At 39.1% G+C, this 25000-nt stretch overlaps 1 protein-coding gene and 1 long non-coding RNA gene across 5 annotated transcripts in view; both read left to right on the top strand.

Annotated features, from left to right (window-relative positions):
- The first annotated feature begins 762 nt into the window (after window positions 1–762).
- On the top strand, window positions 763–3133 carry LOC138008529 (uncharacterized). Its single transcript, XR_011124258.1, has 2 exons — window positions 763–844; window positions 1444–3133. It is a non-coding gene; the product is annotated as an uncharacterized lncRNA (long non-coding RNA).
- A 2496-nt stretch (window positions 3134–5629) lies between these two features.
- Window positions 5630–25000, top strand: part of LOC138006307 (E3 ubiquitin-protein ligase Mdm2-like) — a 20844-nt gene continuing 1473 nt past the window's right edge. The window contains exons 1-7 of one of the 4 annotated variants that reach the window (XM_068852553.1): window positions 5630–5830; window positions 9295–9341; window positions 10627–10686; window positions 15554–15742; window positions 17502–17582; window positions 18253–18448; window positions 20374–25000. The exon at window positions 20374–25000 is cut by the window's right edge and continues 1473 nt beyond it. In XM_068852553.1, the coding sequence (XP_068708654.1) occupies window positions 5790–5830; window positions 9295–9341; window positions 10627–10686; window positions 15554–15742; window positions 17502–17582; window positions 18253–18448; window positions 20374–20839 (1080 nt within the window). In that variant the 5' untranslated portion in view covers window positions 5630–5789 and the 3' untranslated portion in view covers window positions 20840–25000. Of the gene's footprint in view, window positions 5831–6852; window positions 7279–7351; window positions 7430–8953; window positions 9020–9294; window positions 9342–10626; window positions 10687–15553; window positions 15743–17501; window positions 17583–18252; window positions 18449–20373 lie in introns of those variants that run through there. The other 3 variants (XM_068852556.1, XM_068852555.1, XM_068852554.1) reach the window with 3 other exon arrangements.

Raw genomic sequence — 25000 nt, forward strand, 5'->3', positions numbered from 1 at the left:
CTCTCAAAACCCCTATCTCTTTATAGTCTATTTTATGGCCAATTATAGACCCCTTATTAGTCACTTTTGGGTAAATGTAATTTTAGTGAAATGTGAAAGTATGAGGATTACGAGGTCCAAACTCCAACTCCGTTCTCCACATTACTTAATCAAGTTCATACACATAAACACCTTGGAGTCATACTATCATCCGATCTATCTTGGAAAACGCATGTGCTTACAGTTGCCCCTAAAGCTAACAAAATTCTTGGTTTACTAAAGAGTACTTTTGGGAAATGTTCAGAGGCAATAATAACTGGTTATAAAACAATGGTACGTCCAATCACAGGCAGCCCAAGCTCAGTATACGATTTATAGACTTCGTATGGGAAAATTAACTTTGAGCTTTAACGCTAAAATAAGCAGTAAATGTAGAAATAAACTTCACTTCTACGTACAGTTGTCCTCGACTTTTCTGTGCAATCAGAGGGCAAACTGTGTCCGTTTTAGTCGAGTTTGTGGCTTTCACATCAACTCCACTCCGGGACCACACAGCGATTTTTGGCAGATAAATTCCAAGAAGTGTTCGGCTTTCTATAATCTTCCCAAGCGTTCAGCTAGATGTGTGGCTACGACCTTTATAGCATGATGGCGATCGTATTACATTCTGCACTCTCATTGGACAATTTGACCCCCCCCCCCCCCCCCCACCACCAATGAGAGTGCAGAATGTAATATGATCGCCATCAAGCTATATCGGCCGTAGCCACATATCTAGCTGAACGCATGGGAAGATATAGAAAGCCGCGCATTATTTGGAGTTTATCTGCCAAAAATCGCTGTGTGGTCTCCGAAAGGAGTTGAGGTGATAGGAAATTTATCTGGGCTTAAGGCTGTGATGTTTTTATGGCTATTCGGACCGTTGCTTTGTGATGCGAGAGCAATTTGTGGGACGAGATCGCCGCGAGTCACCAGCATTTCTTCTCTTTATGAGGGGAAATGACAACTAATTGCAACGACATCGTAAAACTTCGAAAGCCACAAACTCGTCTAAAACGGACACAGTTTGTCTTCCGATTGCACAAAAAAGACGAGGACAACTGTATGTAGAGGGAAGTGCAATTTATTTCTACATTTACAGCTTATTTTAGCATTTATAAGCTCAAAGTTAATTTCCCATACAAAGTCTATAACTCGTATACCAAACTTGGGCTGCCTGTGATTGGACGTATCATTGTTTTATAACCAGTTATTATTGCCTCTCAACATTTCCCAAAAGTACTCTTTTGTAAACCAAGAATTTTGTTAGCTCAGTTAGCGGCAGCTGTAAGCACATGCGTTTTCCAAGATAGATCGGATGATAGTATGACTCCAAGGTGTTTATGTGTATGAACTAGATGAAGTAATGTGGAGCACGGAGTTGGAGTTTGGACCTTGTAATTTTCATACTTTCACATTTCACAGGATTTATTCTCCAAAGCCATTTATTGCACCAGTTAGAGATCCGTGAGAAACTATCTTGAATATGATTGGAGACATCAGATGGATTGCCAGAGTTGAAAAATAGTGTGTCGTCAGCAAACATTTCAGTACCACATGATAGATTCTCTGGAATATCATTCACGTACAACAAAAATAAAATTGGTCCAACGATACTTCCCTGAGGGACTCCAGATGATACCCTCAAGTTTCGCCCTCTAGAACAACACGTTCGTACCGATCAAGTAAGAAGTCACTCAGCCAATCAAGAATCTGGCCACGAATCCGTAGCTTTGAAATAAGATGAACACGTGGAACCGAGTCAAACGCTTTCTCAAAGTCCAGAAAGACGACATCAGATGTTTTGCCCTTGTCTAGAGCTGACGCCCACGTGTGGAATAAGTGAATAAGCTGAGATGTATAAGAAAGACCAGCTCGAAATCCATGTCAAAGAAGTGAGAGAAATTGGTCGATTATTAGTGAAAAGTTCTTTCTCGCCTATTTTTTATACTGGAGTAACGTTGGCACGCTTCCAGTCACATGGTAACTTTCCTTTATTAAGAGACATGTTGAACAGGCATGAAAGAGAACTACTGAGAATTTGAAGGAGCCGCCTCACGAAGAAATCGTGCTGTTACGCCATCAGGGCCAGTAGCTTTGTTGGTATTCAGACAAGTAATAGTTTCTCAACGTTTACACCAGAGCACACAAGATCTGCTATGGCGTTATTAGTTGTAGATGAAGCGGTTGGGCGTCAATACTGAAGTCAGCTGAGGAGGAAAATATTGACGCGAAGAAGTTATTAAATAGTTCAGCTTTTCCTTTGCCCGACGATTCTTTAACGTCACGATCATCCCATTTTATGGTTTAAGGGATGGACCATTTTATTATTTGTTGTGGATTTGATGAACGACCAAAAACGCCTTGGATTCTTTGACTCAACTAATATGTGGACATGTCTGATGTAGTAGCTTTTATTCAGTTCAGATTTTACTTTATTCCTGAACACTTTATACTTGTTCAAGTCACTTTCGAGCTGGGTGGATTTAGCTTTCCGTTCCAGACAAGCTTTCTTTTATGAAGTAATTTGCGAATTTCAGATGTGATCCATGGAACATTTTGTTTTGATTTTTATAGCCTTTGATGGAATATGGTTATGAACAGCTTTGAAAAAGACACACGTCCAATTGTTCCACACACAGTCTACGCTAATATCATCGTTCAATATATGGTGTCGCATGAGACATCTGATAGTTCAAGACGAAAGTTATCCCAATTTGCATTTTTGTTTTCGTAGATTTGTTTTGATGGTTGACATGGTCGAGTGATCTTACACTGTAAGTCAGAAGTTATAATGTTATGATCTGAAGATCCAAGGCCATCACCAATCTCTATATTTCTGATATTCTCTGGCTGATTGGATATTACAAGGTCCAGGGGCCCGTTTCTCGAAAGTCCCGAAAAGTCATTTGTAAACTTGCCTACCGCTTGTAAAGGAACGCCTATCTTTTAACATGTTTTCAAGGTAACAAAAAGCAAACTGACTGTGAAGTTTGACCACAGGTAACCCAGGATCACTGTGTGCGCCACATTGGTAGATATAGAGGACATATATGAGGCGAAGTTTAGGTCTGGAAATTTGCTAGAAAATGGAAATAAAAATCGATGAAACTTACCATGTGGTGAGCTGTTGTTGTCTTTAATACGTACACGAAGTTTCGGGGAAAATGGTCCCCGTTCACCTTCCCTCATAGTATAGTGACAAGGTAGGAGACTGAAGCCAGCGTCGGGACTCCGATCGACCCAAAACAAGCACGATTTTTTTCGCGAAAATCGTATCCAGTCGCTAAATAAACACGCCAGGCTCGTGGAACATGAATTAATTTCTCTAAACCATGAATCCACTGAAGCATCTCCAGGTAGCAACGCGAAATTATTCAGCTAAGTGCGAGGATCACTTCTCTTTCGTCTATAACCTGCACTTCAAATATACATTTATTTCACTCATTATCCAGATACACCGGGGAGGCCCCCTGGCGGTTAAGTTTCCCGGGCGACACTGGAGACGAGAACTCGCTCCCAGAATCTCTCCTCTTCCCTTCCCATGGTGCATGGTGCGAGAGAAGGAAAGAGAGAGAAGCATGGGAACGGACGAAAGAGAACCTGGAAAAAAGAGACACGGTTTTTTGTTCTGTTTTTTTTTTTTTTTTTTTTTCCTTTTTTGTGGCCGGTAAGGAAGGCGCCAGAATCCGAATCCGAGCTGTAATGTTTTAAAGGTTGAAAGAGGTATATATGGGTTATTGACCAAGCGTGAGGTCAAGATGGCTGAATATTGGCCAAGTTCTATTTTTGGGTGTTTATGGACCAAGACGAAGTCGAGGTCCATAAACACGCAAAAAAAGTACGAGGCCAATATCCAGCCATCTTGACCGAACAAGCTTGATCAATAAAGGATTTATTATATGACTTAAAACACCAAAAAATGATCTTTGATCTTGCGGGACCAAGCGAAAAATCCCGAGCGGGCAAGATAGCTCCATCTTGCCCGCTCAGGAAGCCAAGGACAGCGCGCGATTTGTTTCATCTTGCCCGCTCACGGAGCTAGTCATATAAGGGGCCGACCATTTAACTTTTGGGGGGGCGGGGTGGGTGATTTCTGGTCAGCAAGAATTTTTTTTTCTAGCAATCTGGTGTGCAGGAATTTTTTTTCTCTTTTTGTCCCATAAGCTTTCTGTTAAATTTGTTCTGCATGTAATTTTTTTCTTCCGACAAGCGCTTGCAGGAAATTTTTTTCCAAAATCACCCACCCCCGCCCCCAAAAGTTAAATGGTCGACCCCTAACAAGAACTCTTCTTTAAATTACCATTATCGTTGATTCCTTATTTGGTCCGAATATTTATAGTCATTGTTAATTATTCAGAGCACTGTGATAGCGGACCAAACAATGTTGTGCCCTGTCGTGAAAACTGGCTGTAGCGACATTTTCGCAGGAAACAGCGTCAGAACAAGTAGAAGTCGAGAGGTAAAGGGAATGATTAATTAATAAGCGAATAATCGAGTCCCTCACGGTCCAGACTTGAAATATGTTCGTTTGCTATACCTCGACTCATAACCTTTAAATCCCCAAAAATTCCGGAGTACCCGCTCGTTTTGGAATTTTTTTTCCAAGATCCGCGCTTGCCTATATTCCCAGGGCATTCGCTCTATAGCCTGTTCCAGGCTCCAAGATAGTCGAGAAAAGCGAGAGGGGGTTCCCTCTCGCTTTTCACACGCAGTTCTTTTCGTTTTTCTCAGTTATCCAATCCTTCCCCCCCCCTTCCCCGGACGGCAAAGGTGTCAAATGCCCGGGGTATGCCTGGGGGGATGTTGAAGCTTCGATTTGGCTGATACATAGGTCATGGAGATCCAGGGATCAATTCGAATGGAATTTAGAACCCATTAAAGTCTTCGAGTTTGATGGAGTCGTTTTATTTTCATGTCCTTTTGAAGGATCTCTGTCTTGCAGAATAAATGGCCAATTTATATTGTATTAAATTGAGTGTTTTACCTAAAAGTGGCTTGGTAGCTCGCCATATTTGCTCGATGGCTTGGTAATCAGTTTTTTTCGGCTCCTCGGCGACTCGCCGCCAGTCAGAAAACTCAAGCGACTGGCGAGTCATCGTATATAATAAACGCAGGAGTACCTTAACAAAAATTAGTTCCTGTTGAAATATTTCTAACATTTTATTTCATTTTCGAAGGAAATGCGATGTTAAATGTGTGGAAAATGACAAGGTTCGAAACCCATTGTCTCCGTTGAGGTATTATTTGATCGTTCTTAAAAGGTCAAATTTGTCGAAAAGGTCATTGAGGCGCGCGAAATATTTCCATTGATAACGTGCGATAAAAAGAGCGCGAAAGAGTAACAAAGATGATTGACATTTGTCATTGTAACTTTCAACCAATCCTTGTGGAGATTAAGGAGATTTGTATTGAAACAACCAATGACCATAGGGGCATGCTTGGACAAGTTCACAACTCCGCTAAGCTACAATATTTCCGGCTGGTCATATACTGCTTCCGCTTTTAATGAGAAAACAGAATTACCCCTTAAACCGTAAAAAATATCGAAAAGGCAATTTCCAGTGAAAAAGAACTTTTCACGTCAAATTCATGCTGGATTGTCTTAAACGTAAATTTCTCGAGGGGATAAGCTTTATTTTTCAGTTATTATTGCCAAAAGGATTGATTTAAAGGAGAAACAACGATAATAGATCATTTGTATATTCTCCTAAGAAGCTGTTTGAATCGTGGCATCTGGTGCGAAGCGAAGAAGATCTATGGGGAAGTAAATGCTGGCTATGGACGGTGCATTGGTTGAGAAGAAGGCTTGGTAAGTTGCTAAACTAAGCACTGAGATTCTCCGTTAATAGTCTGTCGAATCGAAAATTGTGGGTTCAGCAAGGATCACGAAACAATCGCTTTACAATTCTCGATTGAAAAGTGAAAGATTACTCTAGACTACTAACTGGAACTCCACTTCAACTCCAAGCATAAGCTTGTGTCGAATTTTGTTGTTTGGTTTTCGCGCCGTCCTTTCTGGTTGGCGTAATTTTTCACTTCTTCGTTGATTATTTGAACGTTAATAATGTGTTGTTGATTAATTCAGCAGAAATAAATTTCCCTTTTTTTGGAAATCTAGTCTCGGATGAGCTGAAGGAAAGTTGTAAGTCTGCTGAGCTTTAGTGATCTCGTTCACAGTCGATCAACAAAAAGCGCCACTTTTTCAGATTTGCGATATTCGTTACAAGATTTATGTTCGAGAGAGGGTATTTGAGCAGCTTTTCATTCACGTCCTTGACTATTGCTCTACAATTCGTCGAACATGTACAAATGTGTAAATTTTCTTTACATGATCGGACACAACAGCTAGAGCTAAGCTTCATGTATGGGCAAGTACTTTTAATTGAAATTGCCCCGAAAGTGTCAATGAAAAAGAAGTTTGAAATCTTCAGAAAGATGCCTGCTCTGTGCCATCATGATCCATAAACCAATGCAAAGCGGTAAACTTTATTTAACTTACTGAATTTATTGTTATTGACATTCTTTACTTCAGTCAAATTTTGAGTTTTACTTCTGCGGAAATGTACCTCGGTCTCTCATTTTCTCTACACCTGGACAAAGTTATCAGATTCTGTGAAATTGTCAAATGAATTGAATTTTTGGTTACACTCAACGCGCCACGCGCTAAATCGCCGATTAAAACAAAAGCTGTCGATCACCGCGATATCTTGGTGTTAAAGGTCGCTTTCCCACGATTGCCTATAAACGATATCTAATTTCGGCGCATTTCCATAATTCCTCTTCGTTCTCGCCCTTTAGTTTATCAAATTACAAAGCAATTTTTTATTTATTGAGGTCGAGATTGACAACTTAGTTGTCCTCATCTTGATTTTCGTTAAGTGTTTATCGAGCTACGATCGCCATCACAGAATTCAATCGATCTAAGTGTGTCTCCTCCCGATCTTTGTATGCTTGCGGATGAAACGTAGAACAATAAGTCTTATTCGCTACGAGTTTTGTTGGACTCGAGTTTTATGTGCCATAAATCCTGAAAATGTGGACTCTCATGGAATATAGTTCCCAAGGCCTCCTGTCATTTGCATGTTGCCAATTTTAACATTAGTTACCTAACTCAGTGGAAACCCGAGGTCTTGAATTTTCGGCGAAAGAGAGATTGTTTCTTAAAGTAAAAAATACGGCGAAGGAGGTGTTGAGCATGTTTTGCATTCTTTCGTGATGTCTGCAGAATTGCGGTATCGATATTTGCAGCAAGTCAAGGCAAGTCTTTCGAACGTGTCTGAACAGTGTACAGCTCTGCATATATATTTTTAGCACCGCTTGGAATAACATTCATTAGAGCGTTCAGGCCAAGTTTATAATTCAAATGATGAACGAAGCTGGCTGAAAATTCTCGCAGAAGGATGTCAGTGTAAGCCTTTATGCAGACGTTAATTCTGTGATTTTCTTAACCAGCTTACTCTTAATCTTAAGCTTCTGCAAGATTTCCTTATCTCAGGCTTCAAGGTTTTTCCGTTGTGAGCAAAAAGCCCTGATTGTGTTCATTTTCATTAGATATATTGATCACTAACGACAGCAGTGTTTCGTGCGTAATGGTCCAAATGTTGGCTTGATTGTTTAATTAAAAATTTTGGTCATACTTTTGCTGATATGCTCAAAAGATTATCTTTGATGATTTTTTTACTCTCCTCTTTAAAACATCGAGACTCTTTTCATTTCCTTCTGAGAAATGCATTTTGTTGTTGTTTTTCTTTATACTTGAATAGGAATTGGCCTTGCCCACCATCGGTGGGGGAGATCTCTTTTTTCTGAGAGTGGTAATGGCCACTGAGTTGCATATGAAACTACTGGAATTACTGCATAAGTGCAGTGTATGAGATCTCTTAGATGTTGGTTAATCTGTGGAATAGTCATTACACTTGGACTAGCTAAAATGCTTCTGAAGGCTTTGCTTTTCTTGTGGTTTGCCTATAAGATTCTTAAGAATGTGCCTGAGAGGAATACCATGAAGTTTGATATCCTTGTTTTTGTCAAAGTTGCAAGGATATTCTTACCCTGGTCTAGTAAGCCCAATGGGATGAAGAAGCGGTCTGCTGAGCCGAGGTCATGGTTTTTAAAAATCCTGGCCAACCAACAACAAGGGGCTTTAGCGAATTGAGAAAAGGCTGCTGCCTTGGTGTGACCCTTGCAGATACTTCAACCTTTTTGTCTTTCTGTGGAAAAAGAGAACAAGCAGGCGCCTTCTCTGTCATGAGGCACTGTTTGAAAAGAGTGGCAGTCTACATGTATGTCATTTGTACTCCAGGGACCTGTGAACAAATGTATGATTGATGGAGATGCGCATGGCAGCATAACCTCGCTGGCAAGAGTCGTCCACAAAGTATTGTAAGGACTAGGTGTTTTTTAAGGGTCAAATTCAGACGTAATGTGCTGTAATGTGCTCGCAGTTGATGAGGATGATACTACTTAAGAGTTTTATCTGATACTTGACATTTTAACTGAAGAGGGCCAAGTATGAAAGTTCACAACTCTTTTTTCAATGTTGTGGTATCAAGTATACCCTGTGCCAGTTTGAACTACCATAGTCTAGCAAGAAGCAGCCAATCTTTCTTCAGTCAGTTTCTGTCAACTATCTGACGGGTTTTCAATTTTCATAAGTCATTAACTCAATTTATTCTTTGGACTTTGGCACTTTTACAGTTAAAGGGGAAAACGGTGTTGGTAATCCACACCTGACCAACATCTTGGAATTCGGACTTTAAGCAAAGGCTCAAGATTTCTAGATATGTGTAACATATTTATTTTTGTACAGGACGTTTCATTCTTAAGTAGCTTATACCTGTAAGTGGTCACATTTTGGATTTCGTTCTCTGACGTGGGGTTAAAATTATCCAGTACACTTTTATCAAGAAAGTAAGGGTAGAAACTGGAAGATATTCTTAAAAATTAGTCATTTTAGTTATCTTCAGTTCTCTTTCAACATGGATGGCATTGAAATGTGGTAGGAACAAAATTAACTACACATGAAATTTGCAGATTTTCTGACCCAGTAAAATGATGGCCAAATGGTAGCTGGTACATGCCACTAACTAAAGAACAAGCCAGCAAATTAAGAAAATGAAACAAACAGTTATAATAATTATTGATATAAATCATATTGTTTTATGAGATGTAAATGTACTGCAATTTACTAAAAATGTTTATTTTGTTTTCCTTTATTATTTTTATTCTTTTTTAACTTGAGTGAGTGGTTGCATTTTTAATTCTTTTCTTTAGCAAAGTATTAACAACTTCACACTGTGACAGTTCAGACAATGAGCAAGGTATGTATGCAAGTTACACAAAGCAATGTTTAACATTCCCTCTGATGCTGTACACCTATGCTTATTAGGATCACCTCTGCATATGTTTTCATGACGTGTATCTGCTGAATTAAACTTACGGATGCAGTTATACTTAGGATTTTCGTATCTTTTCTGTGATCAGTTTGCCGCAAACTACTGTATCCATACTGGTTGTGATTGCATGCATGGTCTTTTATTATTTCTAAACTGTAGCCAAAATTATATCATCTGATAAACAGCACTAGAGGTCTGCCATGAACTGTCACAAATATATTAATATTAGATTAGGCCACTACATGTGGGTGTTTTCTCGGGTGCTGATCTCATCAACGCAAATTCTTGATTGGCTTCCAAGCTGAGGCCCATGTCTGGAAAGTCATTAATTTTTTCGTTTGTGCATTTTTCAGTACATACATGTAGAGTTAAAACCTCTTCTAAGGAAGATCTGAAAACTTTTGCAATCAGTTATACTTCTCGCATTTCGAAACCGATGAATATCGTGTCATCTGTTTCTTGGAATAAACTACAATTCTGCTTGCATTTGCACAGGGAAAAGCAGGCTCGAAATCTCGGGCCAAAAAGCCATTAATTACATGTAGGAAACTGCAGTCTGCATATTTTGAAAAGCTGGTCTTTTAAAATGTTTTGAGATAACAAAAGGAGAAAAGATGGTGAAGATGATGACTTAGAACCTGACTGTTTTTAAAAGACAGAGGGAATTGTGGCACCCCCCAGAAAATGCCCAAAGAGTCTTGGGATTTAGTAAAACTGTGTGGCATTAGACAGATCTAGAGTTAAATCTGTAAGTGTCACTAGTACTCTTGAGAGGGTTAAGGGTTAAAAGGCCCTTGTGCATGTTTAGGCAAAGGAGGCTTCCAGAGCCAAACCAGTGAGCTGCCACGTCAAGGCACTGTATCACTTAAAAAGTTGATGTACTTACCAAACCTGAAATGTTCCTTAATTTAAGGGATAGGGAAAGCAGAAATGGAAAAGGCTATTTGTTCAGTGGGCCAAATGACAATGCAAAGAATTTGGCCCTACAATCACTCAAAGTTGTTCCACTTCCTTCTTAATGTTACAAGTATTCATTTTGACATCATAAAAATTAGTAACATCTGAGCTGGCTAAAGGAGCTCGAAATCACTATTGTTTATTCAAGGTCACAGAAACTTCGCATGTTTTTGTTTTGACAAGATTTAAATTAATTCATGTACATGTACACAGTTCAGGAATGATGATGATATTTTGCAATGTTCTTCTTCAGGAAGCATTTGTACCTCACCCAAGAAGCCATTAAGAAAACGGAAAAGAGAAGCCTTGACAGGTTCGAGCAATGCTTTTTAAAACAAACCTTCATAGTATACATGTACCTTTAATTAATGCTCTTAGTAATGATAATAATAACAATATTACATAATATTAGTCCCTGAAGACCTACTAAAACGTTTCCCAGTCCTTAAGAAATGCAAAACAAGTTTGAATTTCTAGTGCACAAGATCCTGTTTAAAGTATGACGACAAAAACCCAGTCCAAATGTGCAAGCAGAGTCTTCAGTATTTAAGCGAAAGTAATGTTTAATTCCGTGGGATGACATAGGCATAGCAGGGTATAAATCCAGGTGATTATTTTTTTTCTTCATGTTTTTTTCATTCTAGTCGCAAATATGCAATGTTTTATTAATTTTCCTGATCTCGAAGGAAGTGTATCAATTATCCCAACCCGTAATTTGAACTCACCTCTCTCGCATGAAGAGCATACATGTTACTCTTGTGCCACAGTGACAATCATAGCATCGTAGGGACGTTTACAGTGTATTTAAAGTATTAAGCGCAATTTTAAGGATAGCGGCTGCATTTTCAGCCAAGTTCAGATGTATAGTTTGATGCAAAGAAGCAAAAATTTGCTTTTTTAGCTCATTCTTGGAGTGGATGAGGCATTAATTTGATGGAACAGGGTTAGATGGAAGCTGCAGGCCGCAAACAGTAGTGATTTTACAATCATGTAAATTTAGAAAAGCGTCAAAATCGTTTCCGCTGCGATGATTGACACAGTAACCTCACATCTGAAAGTACTACTAAAACCATCCATCTGTGGAATGAGCCCACTTTCGTTGAACATTTTTATGAAATTTCTTTCCCATGGGCTTAACGACTGCAACAATGGAAAATTTATCTACATTTTATGGTAATGTCTTGTATAATCTTCATTCTCAAGTCTTCTCAGAGAGCTTTTCCATGATTATAGAGCGTTTCCATGATTATGGAGCCTTCCATATGTGCTCAGTTCTGCCAATACCTCTTAAGAATTTGAGCTATTTACAAGTGAAAGTGGGCAGGGCAGAGGCACATAAATTCCCATCCATTCCACAGATCGGTGGTTTTCGTAGTATTTGTTAAAGTGGACAATTGATTTTTCTTTGAGAATGGCAAGCTTTAAAGACAATGAGAAATTTCTACTAAGATCTTGCTTCGTTCTTGTGTGTTCCACAATGTACATTATTGCACAATACTCCAGTTGACCTGTTTCTTGTGAACTAGTTCGTTCAGTTGTTCCAAAACATGTGAATCAAACATGTGTGTTTAAGTGGCCATTGTGCCAAGCATTTATCAAGGGAACAATTGTGTTCATTTGGCCATTGTGAGTCAACACCTGCTAATAGAAAGCAGTATTTGGGAATTCCAATGCCATTCCTCCCAATGTACGAATCAAAAACGTGAAAAGATTATTGGGAAAGAGCCTTAACCCATTGACTCCCAGGAGCTCCCCATTGACGAGTAAAATCGTCTGGCTTAAGACAGAGTAAAATTTAAGTCTGGCTGGTTTCGGCCGGTTTGGACGTCAAAGGGTTAAAATTAAACAACCAACTAAAAAGAAATCAAGTAAAAAAAATTAATAGTTTGTCAGTTCTCCCTACCTGCTGATTGAACTGAGGTCCTCCCGCATGAAGTGCACACACTTTACTTGTGAGCCATGTAGACAATCAATAAATATGCATGAATTTTATAGCGGAGCTGAGGCACGCGAAGCATGCCAGCGGAGCACCATGGGTAAGATTTTTTGGGAAATCTATCCATGCAAGAAATTTTGGTTATAACGTGTGTGTCCGTCTGCCATCCGCCCGAATGTCGGGGTGGAGGTGGGGGGGAAGAAGAGCCTCTCGGGACGTGAGTGCAGGGCTCGAAATTGCGACCAATACAGTCGAATTTGCGACTAAATTTTTCCCTTTGCGACTAAAATATCTAGAGAAGTTGCAAATTTGCGACTTGTTGTCACCTTCGCTGTTTTGAAACAAAAGGGTTAGCAGTTGCCACTTTGCTGCTACTTTTCCTAAAATGAATAAAGAAATGACAAAATTATTTTGTTTCTCGCTGTGAATTTTCTCTGAAGATAGCGTAATTGTAGGGTAATTTAGCTGCGATGTTACGTGCACAGCTCCATTTCTTCGATCATTCGCCATTTTCAGCAGTTTCTTTACACACAAGTATTGCGGGCTCATCTTTTTTGCTAAACCACTGACAACACAATGCAGCGCGGCGATTTTGCGACTAAAATTTGTGAAATTGCGACTAAATTTTCATATCTTATCGCAAAATGCGACTGGATTTTTTCGTTAATTTCGAGCCCTGGAGTGTTCGGGCAAATTTCCTTGGCAGGAAGTCGTGTGGAAGCGTTGCATTTGGCAACCCGCAATTTTTTGGTGGGAAATCATGTTAGTGACGAGCAACAGGTTAAAGAGCGGGAAAGTTGAAGAAAAACAAAAGAGCATGAGAGAAGAGGCGCTGAAATTTGAGAAATTTAATTAATTGAAGAAAACCGCAAGAGAAGCCGTGGAAGGAAAAGAGGAGAAAATTCTTTGTCTAACGCCAGACGATTTTACTCGTCAATGGGGAACCCCAGGGAGTCAATGGGATAAAATAACTGAGGAGGAAATATTGTTTTCACTTGTCTATTTTCAACTTTATTCAGATATTGTTGACAAATTAAAGTTGACCTATCGCAAAAATTATTATTCAAGTTGCATAAAAAATGTGTATTGTTCCCACACAAAACAAAGAGATGAAACTGCTCTATTAACTATTCATTAATAATGTTATTAAAGTACTTACCTTTGCAAATAATGTCCTTAAAATAGCTTAAGGCTGGAGGTTGTTTTTGGATTTGTACATGTATATTCTTGGTTTTCACCCACGTGACCTTAGCCCTTGACAACCGTCGTTAACCGCCATTGTGGAGCCCCTCGAATCGTAAACAGAGACGCGTAGAGAGAGATGTGAGTGAGTTGTAGTGCGATGGTTCTCTGTATAATACCTGGCTGTGGAGTAAAATCTGGAAACAAGGAAGGTATTAGTCTATTCCGTATACCTATCGTTGTTGATAAGAACGGTGAAAGGTAAAAGCAGCCAACAGAAGATCGCTGAAATGCGTGGATTTCACAGATAAGCCGAGACGACACGAAATCGAAAGACTTCGTTTCTGGGAAGCCTGCCTTACTCAGGGACAGATACAACGAACGAAGGACAATTTAAAAGCTTTCGCAGCGATTGACTCACGGTTTAATGTTAGATTTTAACTTTAAGTGTGGGGTTGGACTTATTTTGCTGAAATTGTCTTTACAGGTTTAGCAATTAAAGCTTTTGCGGTGATTGCCAGTAACGGCTTTTGCTGTGAACAGTTGTGTTTTATTCTGTAAAGCTTTCGCAGCGATTTAGCACGCGTTGGTTCAGGGTTTTAGGGTAAAAGGCGAGCGAGTCAGAATTTGTCGAAAGATGGCTTTTTTTCGATAAAGCGTTTCTCGGCCGGGTTTCCACCGATGTCTTCCCAATTCACACCACCGAAGCGCTTGAACCCCTCGAACAAGTGTGCTCAATTTCGACCGATTAAACCACAACGTCGCGGAGAAATTCATCTTCAAAAATTCATCTCAGTAAATATGCCCGATGCAAATGAGGTGCTCCGGTTTTGAATATTTAATGAGGTGAATTTAACCTGAGTATCAGGCGTTTGTGATACTCAGGTTAGCAAATGTCTAACTCGGAGGCGTTTTATTCGATTTCGCTGAAATTCGACAGGCGAATGCGAGGGATGGAGCGCCCAAATTGACTGAGTTTGAAGGAAATCGGACGAATTTCGAAGGAAAAAAGCTTCTCACCTTCTCAAGGTGAAGGACTGAGACTCTAATCGACCAAGTACTTTGACAGAAGAAGAGGGAAATCATCGAAACAAAGGGAATGAGGAGGCCTTTTCTTCTCATCTGGCGGCCATAGCAGTTAGCGAAGGTATTAAAAGAAATCCAACTGGAAACTGATACAGATAAGGTCGACGCCGAGTGTCAAACTTCCGAGTCACCTTGGCCACAAACAACAACAATCTTGCCCGCGATTTCCTTCCCTTGCTTAAACGGACGCAACGAAACCAGAAATCATCTGGTTGTACACTTTCAAAAATTTGAAGGCCTTAAACTGCTTGTTTGTATAGTAGCTTGTCTCTAAAACTAACTAGGAAAGCAAGTCTGAGACTTCTAGAGGAGCCAAACTGATCGCTCCGTATGGCCGCTGGGTCCACACAAACGACAGAAAATCTTCTTCAAGTTCAAATAGCGCTCTCGAACGTGGCTTTCGAGGTTTTTTTTGCGTAGGATGAAAGTACTGGTACTTCGTCGAGTGATTTTGGGTCGCTTTCTTGGGAAATATCCATTGGAAAGATGAATTATTTGAAGACTTCGAACGTGAGCGCTCAAAATGTCATACATTTCCCTATAATCAGGGGCACCAGAATGGCGGAAACCTAATTTGCATAAGGTTATGACGTCAGCTGAAAACCGAGAATAGATTAAGTTCAAGGATTGTTGGAAATTGTGCATTTTTCCCTTGTTTCTCTCTGCTTACGAGCCAGAAGGCCCCTTCAGGCCAGGGCTTATATGCGGTTTCGGTAGCATGAAGCGAATAGGAGCATTTCTTCTCCCCCTGGTTGGGATGCTAGTCCATCGCAGGGTTACCCCCAGCATTTTTGCCGGTACCCATTTATACACCTGGGTGGAGGGAGGCACAAGTGTCTTGCCCAAGAACACAACAGGATTTCCCCAGCCACCACCCAAATCCGGACCACTCGATCCGGAGTCAAGCACTCTAACCATGAGGCCACCGTGCCTCCAACTGGAGTTATTGAAATAACCAAGAGTTTTCTTCATCTAGATGTTTCCAGGGGATGTCTTACTCCTCCCCCATTACCTTGGTGCATGGGTTTCTTTTCTTCTACAAGAGTATCTGAGAGTGAGAGTGAGCTATCGGAACCACACAGTGCAGTATTCCTTGTGAAGGGATATGAATCAGCAGTGACTGCTGTAATATCAGACTCAGAGGATGACCTGTTTTTCCTTGAGGGTAAGTTCTGCAGTCAGCTTACAGCTTTCCTATACATGTTGCAACTAATCATTGCTTGTATGGACCTTCCCCGTAACCAGTTGCTCTCCTTTTTTCATGACGTTGGTCATGTATTTACATTGGGAAACTGTACATTGAAAGAATAGGCCATTTGCATGAAGTTGTTCCACACAACAATTAAGTAATAGTTCAATAACCTACAGTTTTGAATGATGGCATCATTTTACAACCAAAACCAGACTGCTTTGAGAGGCAAATTTAAACAAGTGTTTCTTTATTCCTAGGGGAGAAGAAAAATCTAAATAACAAAGAATTTTGACAAAGCATTCTGGTCTCAGTAGTAAAATAATGCCATCATGAATGGTCTATAAGTTGAAATTGTATTATGATGCAGTGCACATATGCAATAGTTACCGTTAAAGTTCATGTATAAGCCGCACCTTTTTCTCAAAATTAAAAAAAAAAATTGGGAGTGTGGCTTATCTACAGAAACTTCCAAGGTTGGACTTTTCTAGGGCCTAATTAATATCCATAAAAACTTCTCAAGATGTCACTGTATAAACATATAACAAACTATGTTGTTGTTGATCATTGCCCTTAATTTTATGAGTGGTGGCACCCTAAAGATCGATCCAACAGTTTGTATCTTGAAGCGTTCATTTGCGATTCTTGTTCTCCAAGAGTTTTCTCAAGGGATTAATTTTCACTTTAATTTACTTGAACAACTGAACACCAACCTACAGGGAATTGCCATTCCTCCACAAAGCTGTTTGCTATGATGCCTGTGGCCTATCACTTTTGTTGCATATATCTTTCTGCCTTGTGCAAGGAAATACCAAGATATTTGCAAGTACTTGTGAGGCAAATGGCACACCGTTTCATTGCCCAGACTCTTCTCCACATTTCAGAGCTTGGCTACTAACACCTTGTGCGCATTGTTTCAATCACCTTCAAATTTCAACTTCATGGAGGGGAAAAACAATTGTATCATGATAGCATCTTAAATTTTTTTAACAGTTAACTCACATGATAAAGGTATGACAAGTGAAATTTCGCTATGTAAAGACTTAATTGATATGAAAGCTCGTAACAGCCATCATGTACATGTTAGTGTTAGTGCTCACTTGTCGCAAAGAGTAGGGCATGTAGTTCCCAGTTTTGGTGTATCTTCTGTGGTATATCATGGTTGGGAGGGTAAAAAGGGCGCACTTAATTTGGAGCCTCGCTCTGTTGTGCGACCCCCACTACAGCCTGTTTCTCTGTTGTGGTGAAAGCGATTAAATAAATTAAATAAAGAAATAAAGAAAGAAATTTATACCTGCATATTTCACCAATCAGTTTTTTAATAGAGCTCAACTTTCTTTCTATTCACTGTTACACTGATGAGCTTTATTTTGGAGTCTTGCTGCCCTATCATGTTATCTATCTGATCAGTGCCATGAGCCCTATGTATCACCTTTTCAGGACAATCATACAGTGAGGCATTAAAGTCAGTTGATTGCCCAATATTACATGTACAGTGTATATTCTTGGGATGTTGATCTTTGTATAAAAACCCAAGAGGAAAATTAATAAGGGTGATCCTGGGACAGACCAGCGAAAGCGTGGAAAAACCCTTTTTTGCAACAAGTTCAAACTATTGCAGTTTCTTTTCCAGCATGATTAGTTTGTCCAATAGAAAGTGTACCATAGTGATTCATCATTTGCTTTGCTTATTGCCTAAATCTCTAATAATTGATTGACATGCTCATTTTCACAGAAACTGTGGAATTTGAGCCTCCTGGTTCGGAAAGTGAAGCAGAAGACGATGGGAATGGTGACGAAGAGTCAGATGATGAAGGTTTGTACGGAGAATTTCCAAAAGTACTTTGAGGCAGGGTTTTTAAAGAGGTCCAGTGGCTGGTGACACTTGCTGGCTAGTTTCACTTGAATTTGCCCATTTAGATTTTAAAATCACCCCAATGGTTACAAATGACATGAGAAATGTCTTCTAAGAGGCCTAAATTTCAAAACTTTACTAGAGCAGCATGTCCCTGGACCTTCTGAAGGTGTGCTCCTTCAGCACTAGTTCTTGTGATACCTTTTCTGTCTACTCCTTAAATTTTGCTGCCTAGTCACACTTATTGAAAACTGTCAAAGTTACAGCTCTGCCATGAAAGACCAAAAAGCACCTCTTAATCATTTTTTTGTTGGTCAACTTTATTCACCACACATCTACAGAAAGAATAACATTGACCTGAGATGATCATAGACTAGAATAATGAGAAATTGTGGCATTAGGGGCTTTTTTAGTGCACAAATTACCACACTAGAATAATCTGTATGCGACCTCAGTTTACTGACAAATCATCCGCATGTGGCTATATTATTACTACCTTAGGTCTAGCAATCCCAAACTTAGGCACAGGGATCCTAAATGTCAAGAATAGTAAGGTACTTGACACTGGTGCTGGCAGCAATAATTACTGTGAACAATTTGTACAAGAAGTACCTTTGATTTCTTTCACTAGTTATTGTAAGCTCAGAGGATGAGGATCCAGGAGCAGATGGTGGAGATGAGTATGAAGAGGGCCAGGACTTGGATTCAGATATTGATGAAGAGGATTTATGGGCCTGTCCAGAGTGCAGCCTTAAAAATCATCCAATGTCACGTCAGTGTGCACGCTGCTGGGTTGAAAGGCATGAATGGCTTCCTCATTTGAAGAGGTCTGAACAACATTTTGCTACATGTACTCTATATCAATACAGTCTTTTTACATCATAATTTAAGAATTAGAGGCTTTGCTAAAGATCTGGGGCTGCAGATATTTCTTGCCTAGCCAAAGTTTTATCCCAACTTACTTGAAAAGAGAAACTATACACTGATTCCTCTGATCAAGTTGGCAACAGTTTTGTGGCATCTGGCTTGTTTCAAACAAAACTGTAGGTTATTACACTATGCTATGCAGGGCTATCATTACTTGCTGTGTGGATTAACTTCAAAATTTGATTATCTTGTAAAATTTGCTTATAAAGTCTCAGGCCATGAACCCTGTAATTAACGCTGATTAATGTTGCCAGGAATGCTGTCTTGGACTCACAAACGATTACTACTTTTGACTTGAACCTTTGATTGAAGTCTTTTCACTTGCTCAAGCATGTTAAAGTGCCCCTGTGATAAAAAAAAAAACTCTCTTCCTTTTTTCCTTCAGATTTTGAAAGTGTGTTTGCTTAAGACCTGAGTGACAAAATTTTGATCTTTGATTTTTATCCTAAGGCCGTTTATTTTAAGTTTAAGTTTTGGATTTCACGGTCCACCATTACTCAGGTTCAAAACTGACCAATTGGACCTGGGAGGGTTGGGTCCAGGGAAAAGTGACATCAAAGGCTCAAAAGCTTAAAATTTCAGCGTATGAATGCAGCTTATTGTACATGCAAAATGCGAATTTAAAAGTCTGAAAGCGCAAAACTCCTGTGCTGCATATTAATTCTACGGCAATTACACACACATTGCAGTCTTAGTACTAGTGAGCCTTTGACGTTATTTTCTCCTTGATCCAGTTAGTAATGGGAAAATTCCAGTTAAAATAAACAGGTGTATTTTTTAAATAAAGGCTTAAAACTTAGGTCGCTTAGTATTTAGTTAACGTAGTATCAAAATCCGAGTAAAAAGAAGAGTTGATTTTTTGATCACTTTAAGACAATTGACTCAGATGATCATGCAGTTGAAAACTGTTTCTATCAAATGAATCGCAGCTGTTGCACCAGAAAAATTCAAATTGGTGTGTTCTTGTGAAAGCCATTCAGCAGGCGTTGCATTGTTGACTTGGTGATGTGTTTCATGATGTCAGAAACCTGGATTCTCAAATGGGCCAGTGATGTTCATTATCACGGCTACTACATGGTGTAAGCCTCACACAAAACGAGAGCGCATAAAACGTCCCGAAAGCCATCTTAAAACTTTTGTTTAGACCTAATTAGGCCTAAGGTTAATACAGAAAGTAGCCTAAACCTGCACACAAACTAACCTTAAGCCTAAACAAAAGTTTTAAGACGGCTCTCGGGACGTTTTGTGCGCTCTCTTTTTGTCCAAGGCTTACACCACGTAGTAGCCATTATCACAAAGTAATGAACTATGTACATTTGTATTACCATTGGCTCTTTGTATTTGTAAAGAGATTGTATGGATCCATGATGTCCTGAACAGATAAAAATAATATGTATAAGGCAATATTAAAGGAAAAAGAAAGTTATGTGACCTGTTTCCTATGGTACATGTTACTTTTCAACCGGGCATTGCAGTCAATCGTTCTGGACAGATTCTTGTTTAGGATGATCAAGCAATATCAGAAGTAGTATAATTATAATTTTATATTTACTATAATGTCATCTGAGCAGCCCTCTTCCAGTTTTCTATCGCAAAAAGAAAACACTTCCAGCTAGTCACATGACCAGAATTACGTAACCTTAGCACAATTAAAAATTTAATGTTAAGGTCATTGAGATATGTTGGCCTGCCAAGTTTTAAGTTTAGAGTTAATGCAAATTATGCCAAGGGTCATGCCTTAACATGCTTGAGAGTAGTTGATTCCAACCTTGAAGACTTATAAAATTACTGATATTTATTTTTCCCACTGTGAACCTTTTTACAGGTTATCATCAGAACCAGGGGTGGAATTACCAGTTTCACCAATGCTCCAAAAATGTGCGTCCCTTCCAGTAGCACCAAGCATTGAAAGTCCTTTGCTGTTGTCATCATCATCATCTTTACAGATAGACAGGCCTTTGTCACACTCTAGTACTTCTTTTGTTACAACTGCCTCAACATCAGGTACAAGGGACGACCAAGAACGTATATCCTCACCAGTAGGTGCACCATGTTTGGTGAACTCCACACAGGCTGTTGCTAAAAGCTCTGAAACAAAAGACTCTGAGTCTGCCTTCTCTCCGGACTTGTGTGTCATTTGCTTGACACAACCGCGCAACGCAAGCTTGGTGCATGGAAGAACTGGTCACCAGGTCTGTTGTATTGGATGCGCGGAAAGACTAAAAGAAAACAAAAAGAAATGCCCAGTCTGCCGGAAAAAAATCAAACTCGTTGTGAAAAATTTCTTCTAACTCGGATGCATGGAAAATGATAGTAGTGTTTTATCCATCCGTGAAAATTTCTTCAGGCCTTTATCCTCTCAAATCTCCTCCATTATGGCATCGAGAGAGTACGTTTTTCAAGTTGGGACGTAGTTTGATTGTTCTCCAATACTTACACTGTACTTGCTGTACTATTCAAGAAAATGATGTGTTGTAGCTGTCTTCACTTTTTTATTGGTATGTGCTTCCTCTCTGTTTGTTTTTGTTTGTCTCTGAGCTTTTTTGTTTGTTGTAAATGCACATGTCGTCAACGTCCTTTATATTCTCGGATTAGTTTGCCAATAATTATTAGGTCTGGTTGAAGTGTCAAACTTTTTACTTGAATGCCAAACCTATTAAGTTCAGGTCACAAGAGTTCAACATGTGATTCAATCAATGAATTTTATTGAACTAGTCCTGTTGAACATAATGTCAAAAGTTTGACCTTGATTCAGACAATCATCCCTTCACATATCTGAAATTACGTAGCTTGTATATATGGATGTATTTTTCAAGGTAATTTGGGCAACAGTTTGTTATCCTTGCTTACCTTTTTGGCAGCAAATTGTGATGGACGGAGCAAATTAACAATCAAAGCAATAATTATGGAAACAAAATAAGAAAGTCCCTCAATGTCAGCCGTATTGTTTAATCACAAGAAAGGTCAGCCATAAGAAATCAATATTATTTAATATTATTATTTTTCTTATTATTATCATCATCATCAATAATTAATGTTACTGTCACTGTTATTATATTTTTTTTTGACACATAGCCATGTAATAACACTATATTACATAAAGCATTATACTTATGTTTTTAACATTGATGTAGTTTCCATTTGGGAACACTTTGCACAACTTTATTGTTTTATCTGTTTTCAAGAAAGTTTGAAATGAATAACTGGCTTAAATTAAGCGAAGATTCATAAAATACTGCTTAACTTGAAGATATAATGTATTTTTGTGGAATAATTGTACATTAGAATGACAAGTATAAGCAGAAGTGATAGTAGACTTTAGAAGTGATGTGTTTTAAATGCATTGAAAAGAACAAGTTCATACAAAAAGACCCACGAAAATGTCCATAAATAAAATTCATTTGACTACCAGCAAAACCAAATCGTCTATATACTCAGATAATATAAGTATTTTTTAACCATTAGCTTGGCTGATATTGTCGTAAGTTGGAAATCAAAGGTGTCAGTTATTATGGAACCTCGCAAAATCGATTCTTGTCCCATTTTGGAATCTTTTCACAGTTTGTTTGTACAGGTAGACAGTCATAGTTAAAAAAAATATTTTTAGGTACAGTATCAGTTGCTTCATCGTACATGCATGACAACATTTTTAAAAACACTACGCCAATTTATTGAAGGGTAGACCTGTGCTGTAAAGATAGCAATTGACGAGGCAGCTCTCTTCTCAGCAGCAAGGAGGTTACCATGGCAACCGAGCCACAGTCCACCTCCCACGGCATCCGTCAACACATCACTGAGACCAGTGTGTGGAATGGATACTTACCCTAAAACATGGGAGGGAGGGAGGGAAAAGCAAGCGAACAAGCAACAAGTTGGCTCAAGCCAAAGCACATGGCAATGCCCCTGCAAACCTCCCTGGAGTCCCCCAGATATCACAGGAGAAACCGCTGCATTGGCTTGGTTTTAACTTTGCCTAAATTATATTTAGCCTCATTAAAAACGAGCTCCTTGTACCAGTCATTTACAGAACAAAATAAGGTAAAAGAGAATAGTTTTTATATCATTTGTTGGTGTCAAATTAGTCCCCATTTGAAATATATTTTAATATATAATTAAAGAGAGATTAAACGTTGACTTGATTTAATAATTATTTAAAAGTTACTTTAGTCAAGTTTAGAAGTAAGTGGTTAAAAATAATTATCATCGTCGATATGTTATCAAGTCTAGTTTGATTGGTAGTTTCATAAGTTTAAAGGTCCGTGGAAATTTTGTCAGGAAAAAATATTTGACAACACGTCCAATTTCTTGGACGGATGTTATCTTTTTCAGAATTTTTTTCGTATTTCAGCGAAATCACAAGAACTCACTACGCTTACGAAACCCAGGTGGCAAAAAAAAATAATAAGAAGAAACGTAGAGAGTAATGAATTGAAGACACCAAACCGGTGTTAAGAAAGGAGATGAAACAGAGAGAAAGTAATAAAGACAACCCCGAATACGGGTGATTATCAATTAATCACCAATATCTTCTTAAATTGTTAATCAATCGTTCATCTTAGTAAAGCCAACGTGAGATCATGCGTTCCACTTTTTGACAAAGGTAACGTGAGGTTTTCAATCGAATCCGATGACAAGTCATATCGCCACCAGCACGTGTAATAATCGGTCATCTCGCCGTTGGTTCCTGTTCGTGCTTTAAGCGTTCCCGTAGGAAGCGAGCTGGTTGGTGGCGAAGCGTCCGTGCGAGATGACTGGAAGCTATCACATTGGCAGGCACGAGACACGCATACAATCCAGACGTCCCAGCCTGATCCATGTAGCCGTCGTTAAAGGAGCCGTGTCCCTTCTATTTTATTCAATTTCGTTCGTTATAGAATATGTAGAAATCAAGATCATTGTGATAAATCTTGCTTTTGGTTAATTTTTCTATCCCATTAACAGTTGACTTGTGTCTTCAGCTACGGGCACGCTTGAATAAACTGGTTTGCATCATGAACAAAGTTAGGCAACGATGTAGCAGTTTTCAAGTTCTTTCCTCAGTCTTTAAAAGGGCCACCGACAACCAGTGTCCTTTGCGCGCCTTTGTTGTTGTTATTATCCGGGCAATTGCATCGACCGGTTCGCTTCAGAAACATCCCGTGAAGAAGAACGTCTGCGAATTCGCTGTTCGATTTGTTTTTTAATCCAAACGCCTTCCTCCTTTCGTTCCATAATCTTAAGGTTGAAGTAGTGAGCCAAATAACATGGCACTTTTCCTTCCTCGGCGGACGACCTTTCTTCACAGTTTTCATTTCGCTTTTAACACGAACACAACACCCAAATAACGCCAAAAATACAATATTTAAACATTAAGGAAAATATTAACAAAGTTTGAAGCTACTGGGCATCCAAAACACGACGATGTGAGGCGATGGAATTTGACTTTTCAAGAAATACTAGTTTTTGTATTACAGAAAATGGCGCCGATAGCTTGCACGCCCGCAAAGACTTGTGGTTGTCGGTGGCCCTTTAAGACGATGTTTCAACTTATAGTTATTTGTCATCTCTTCGTATTGAAGAGAATGTTTTGAAGTACAGAGATTAACAGAAATTTTGTCAAAAACTTTAAGATCACCATGACACGGTCCTTTGGACCGCAAGAAACTGCTTGCGACCATGTCACATAATCATCATCTTCATATTCATCCTCTCTAAACTGAAAGCAACTCAGCCTATTGAAACTTGAAATCATTAGCTTTTATTAATGGTTTACTAATGCAAAGGTAGCGTAAGTAACTACGTAGAGTTTACAAATATATTTTCCGTTTTTTCTTTACAAATTCTGACCGCGAAGTTGTGTTTTCAAGTGACGTTTTCGTCGGTGTTCATTCTCGTCACCAGAGTCTCGGATCGACCCTCAGTCAAGAGAAGGGCTCTGGGGTCGAGATTGGTTGGCGTCGTGGTTGTCATTATTTAAGTAAACTCCCTGCAAACCTTTTGGGGCAGCTATGTAGTACATGCATTACCTAAAACGTAGGAGAAGTTAAAATAATTGTCGTACTCTATATTATCCGGTGGTTTTTTTGAATCGTAATTATAGTTCGTATCATACTATGTTAAAGGTTATTTAAAAGGTTTTATTTGATAAATTAAAGTCAAGATGCTTTATTTTTATTGCCAAGTAAGAAAGTTTAAAATATCTAGTTGTTAATCGATACGTATATACTTCAGTTACAAACCGAGGTCGTGAAAGTGCCTACGTTCTTTTCCAGTTCAGTTTGTGCGCATGGGGGCCATAAATTGAACTGAAAAAAGAAGGAGCGCCAAGTTTGAGAAGACGAAGGGCGCTTTCCATTCGACCAGACGTTTTAGTTGAAATTTCGGTGATTTTATGTGGCGAATGGAACAATTTTTTCCGATTGGCCGTTTGAAACATGTCACAAAACGAGTTTTGTCCCGAAATCATGTTAAAA

This window comes from Montipora foliosa, chromosome 6, assembly GCF_036669935.1.
Source record: "Montipora foliosa isolate CH-2021 chromosome 6, ASM3666993v2, whole genome shotgun sequence".
Taxonomy (NCBI): Eukaryota; Metazoa; Cnidaria; class Anthozoa; order Scleractinia; family Acroporidae; genus Montipora; species Montipora foliosa.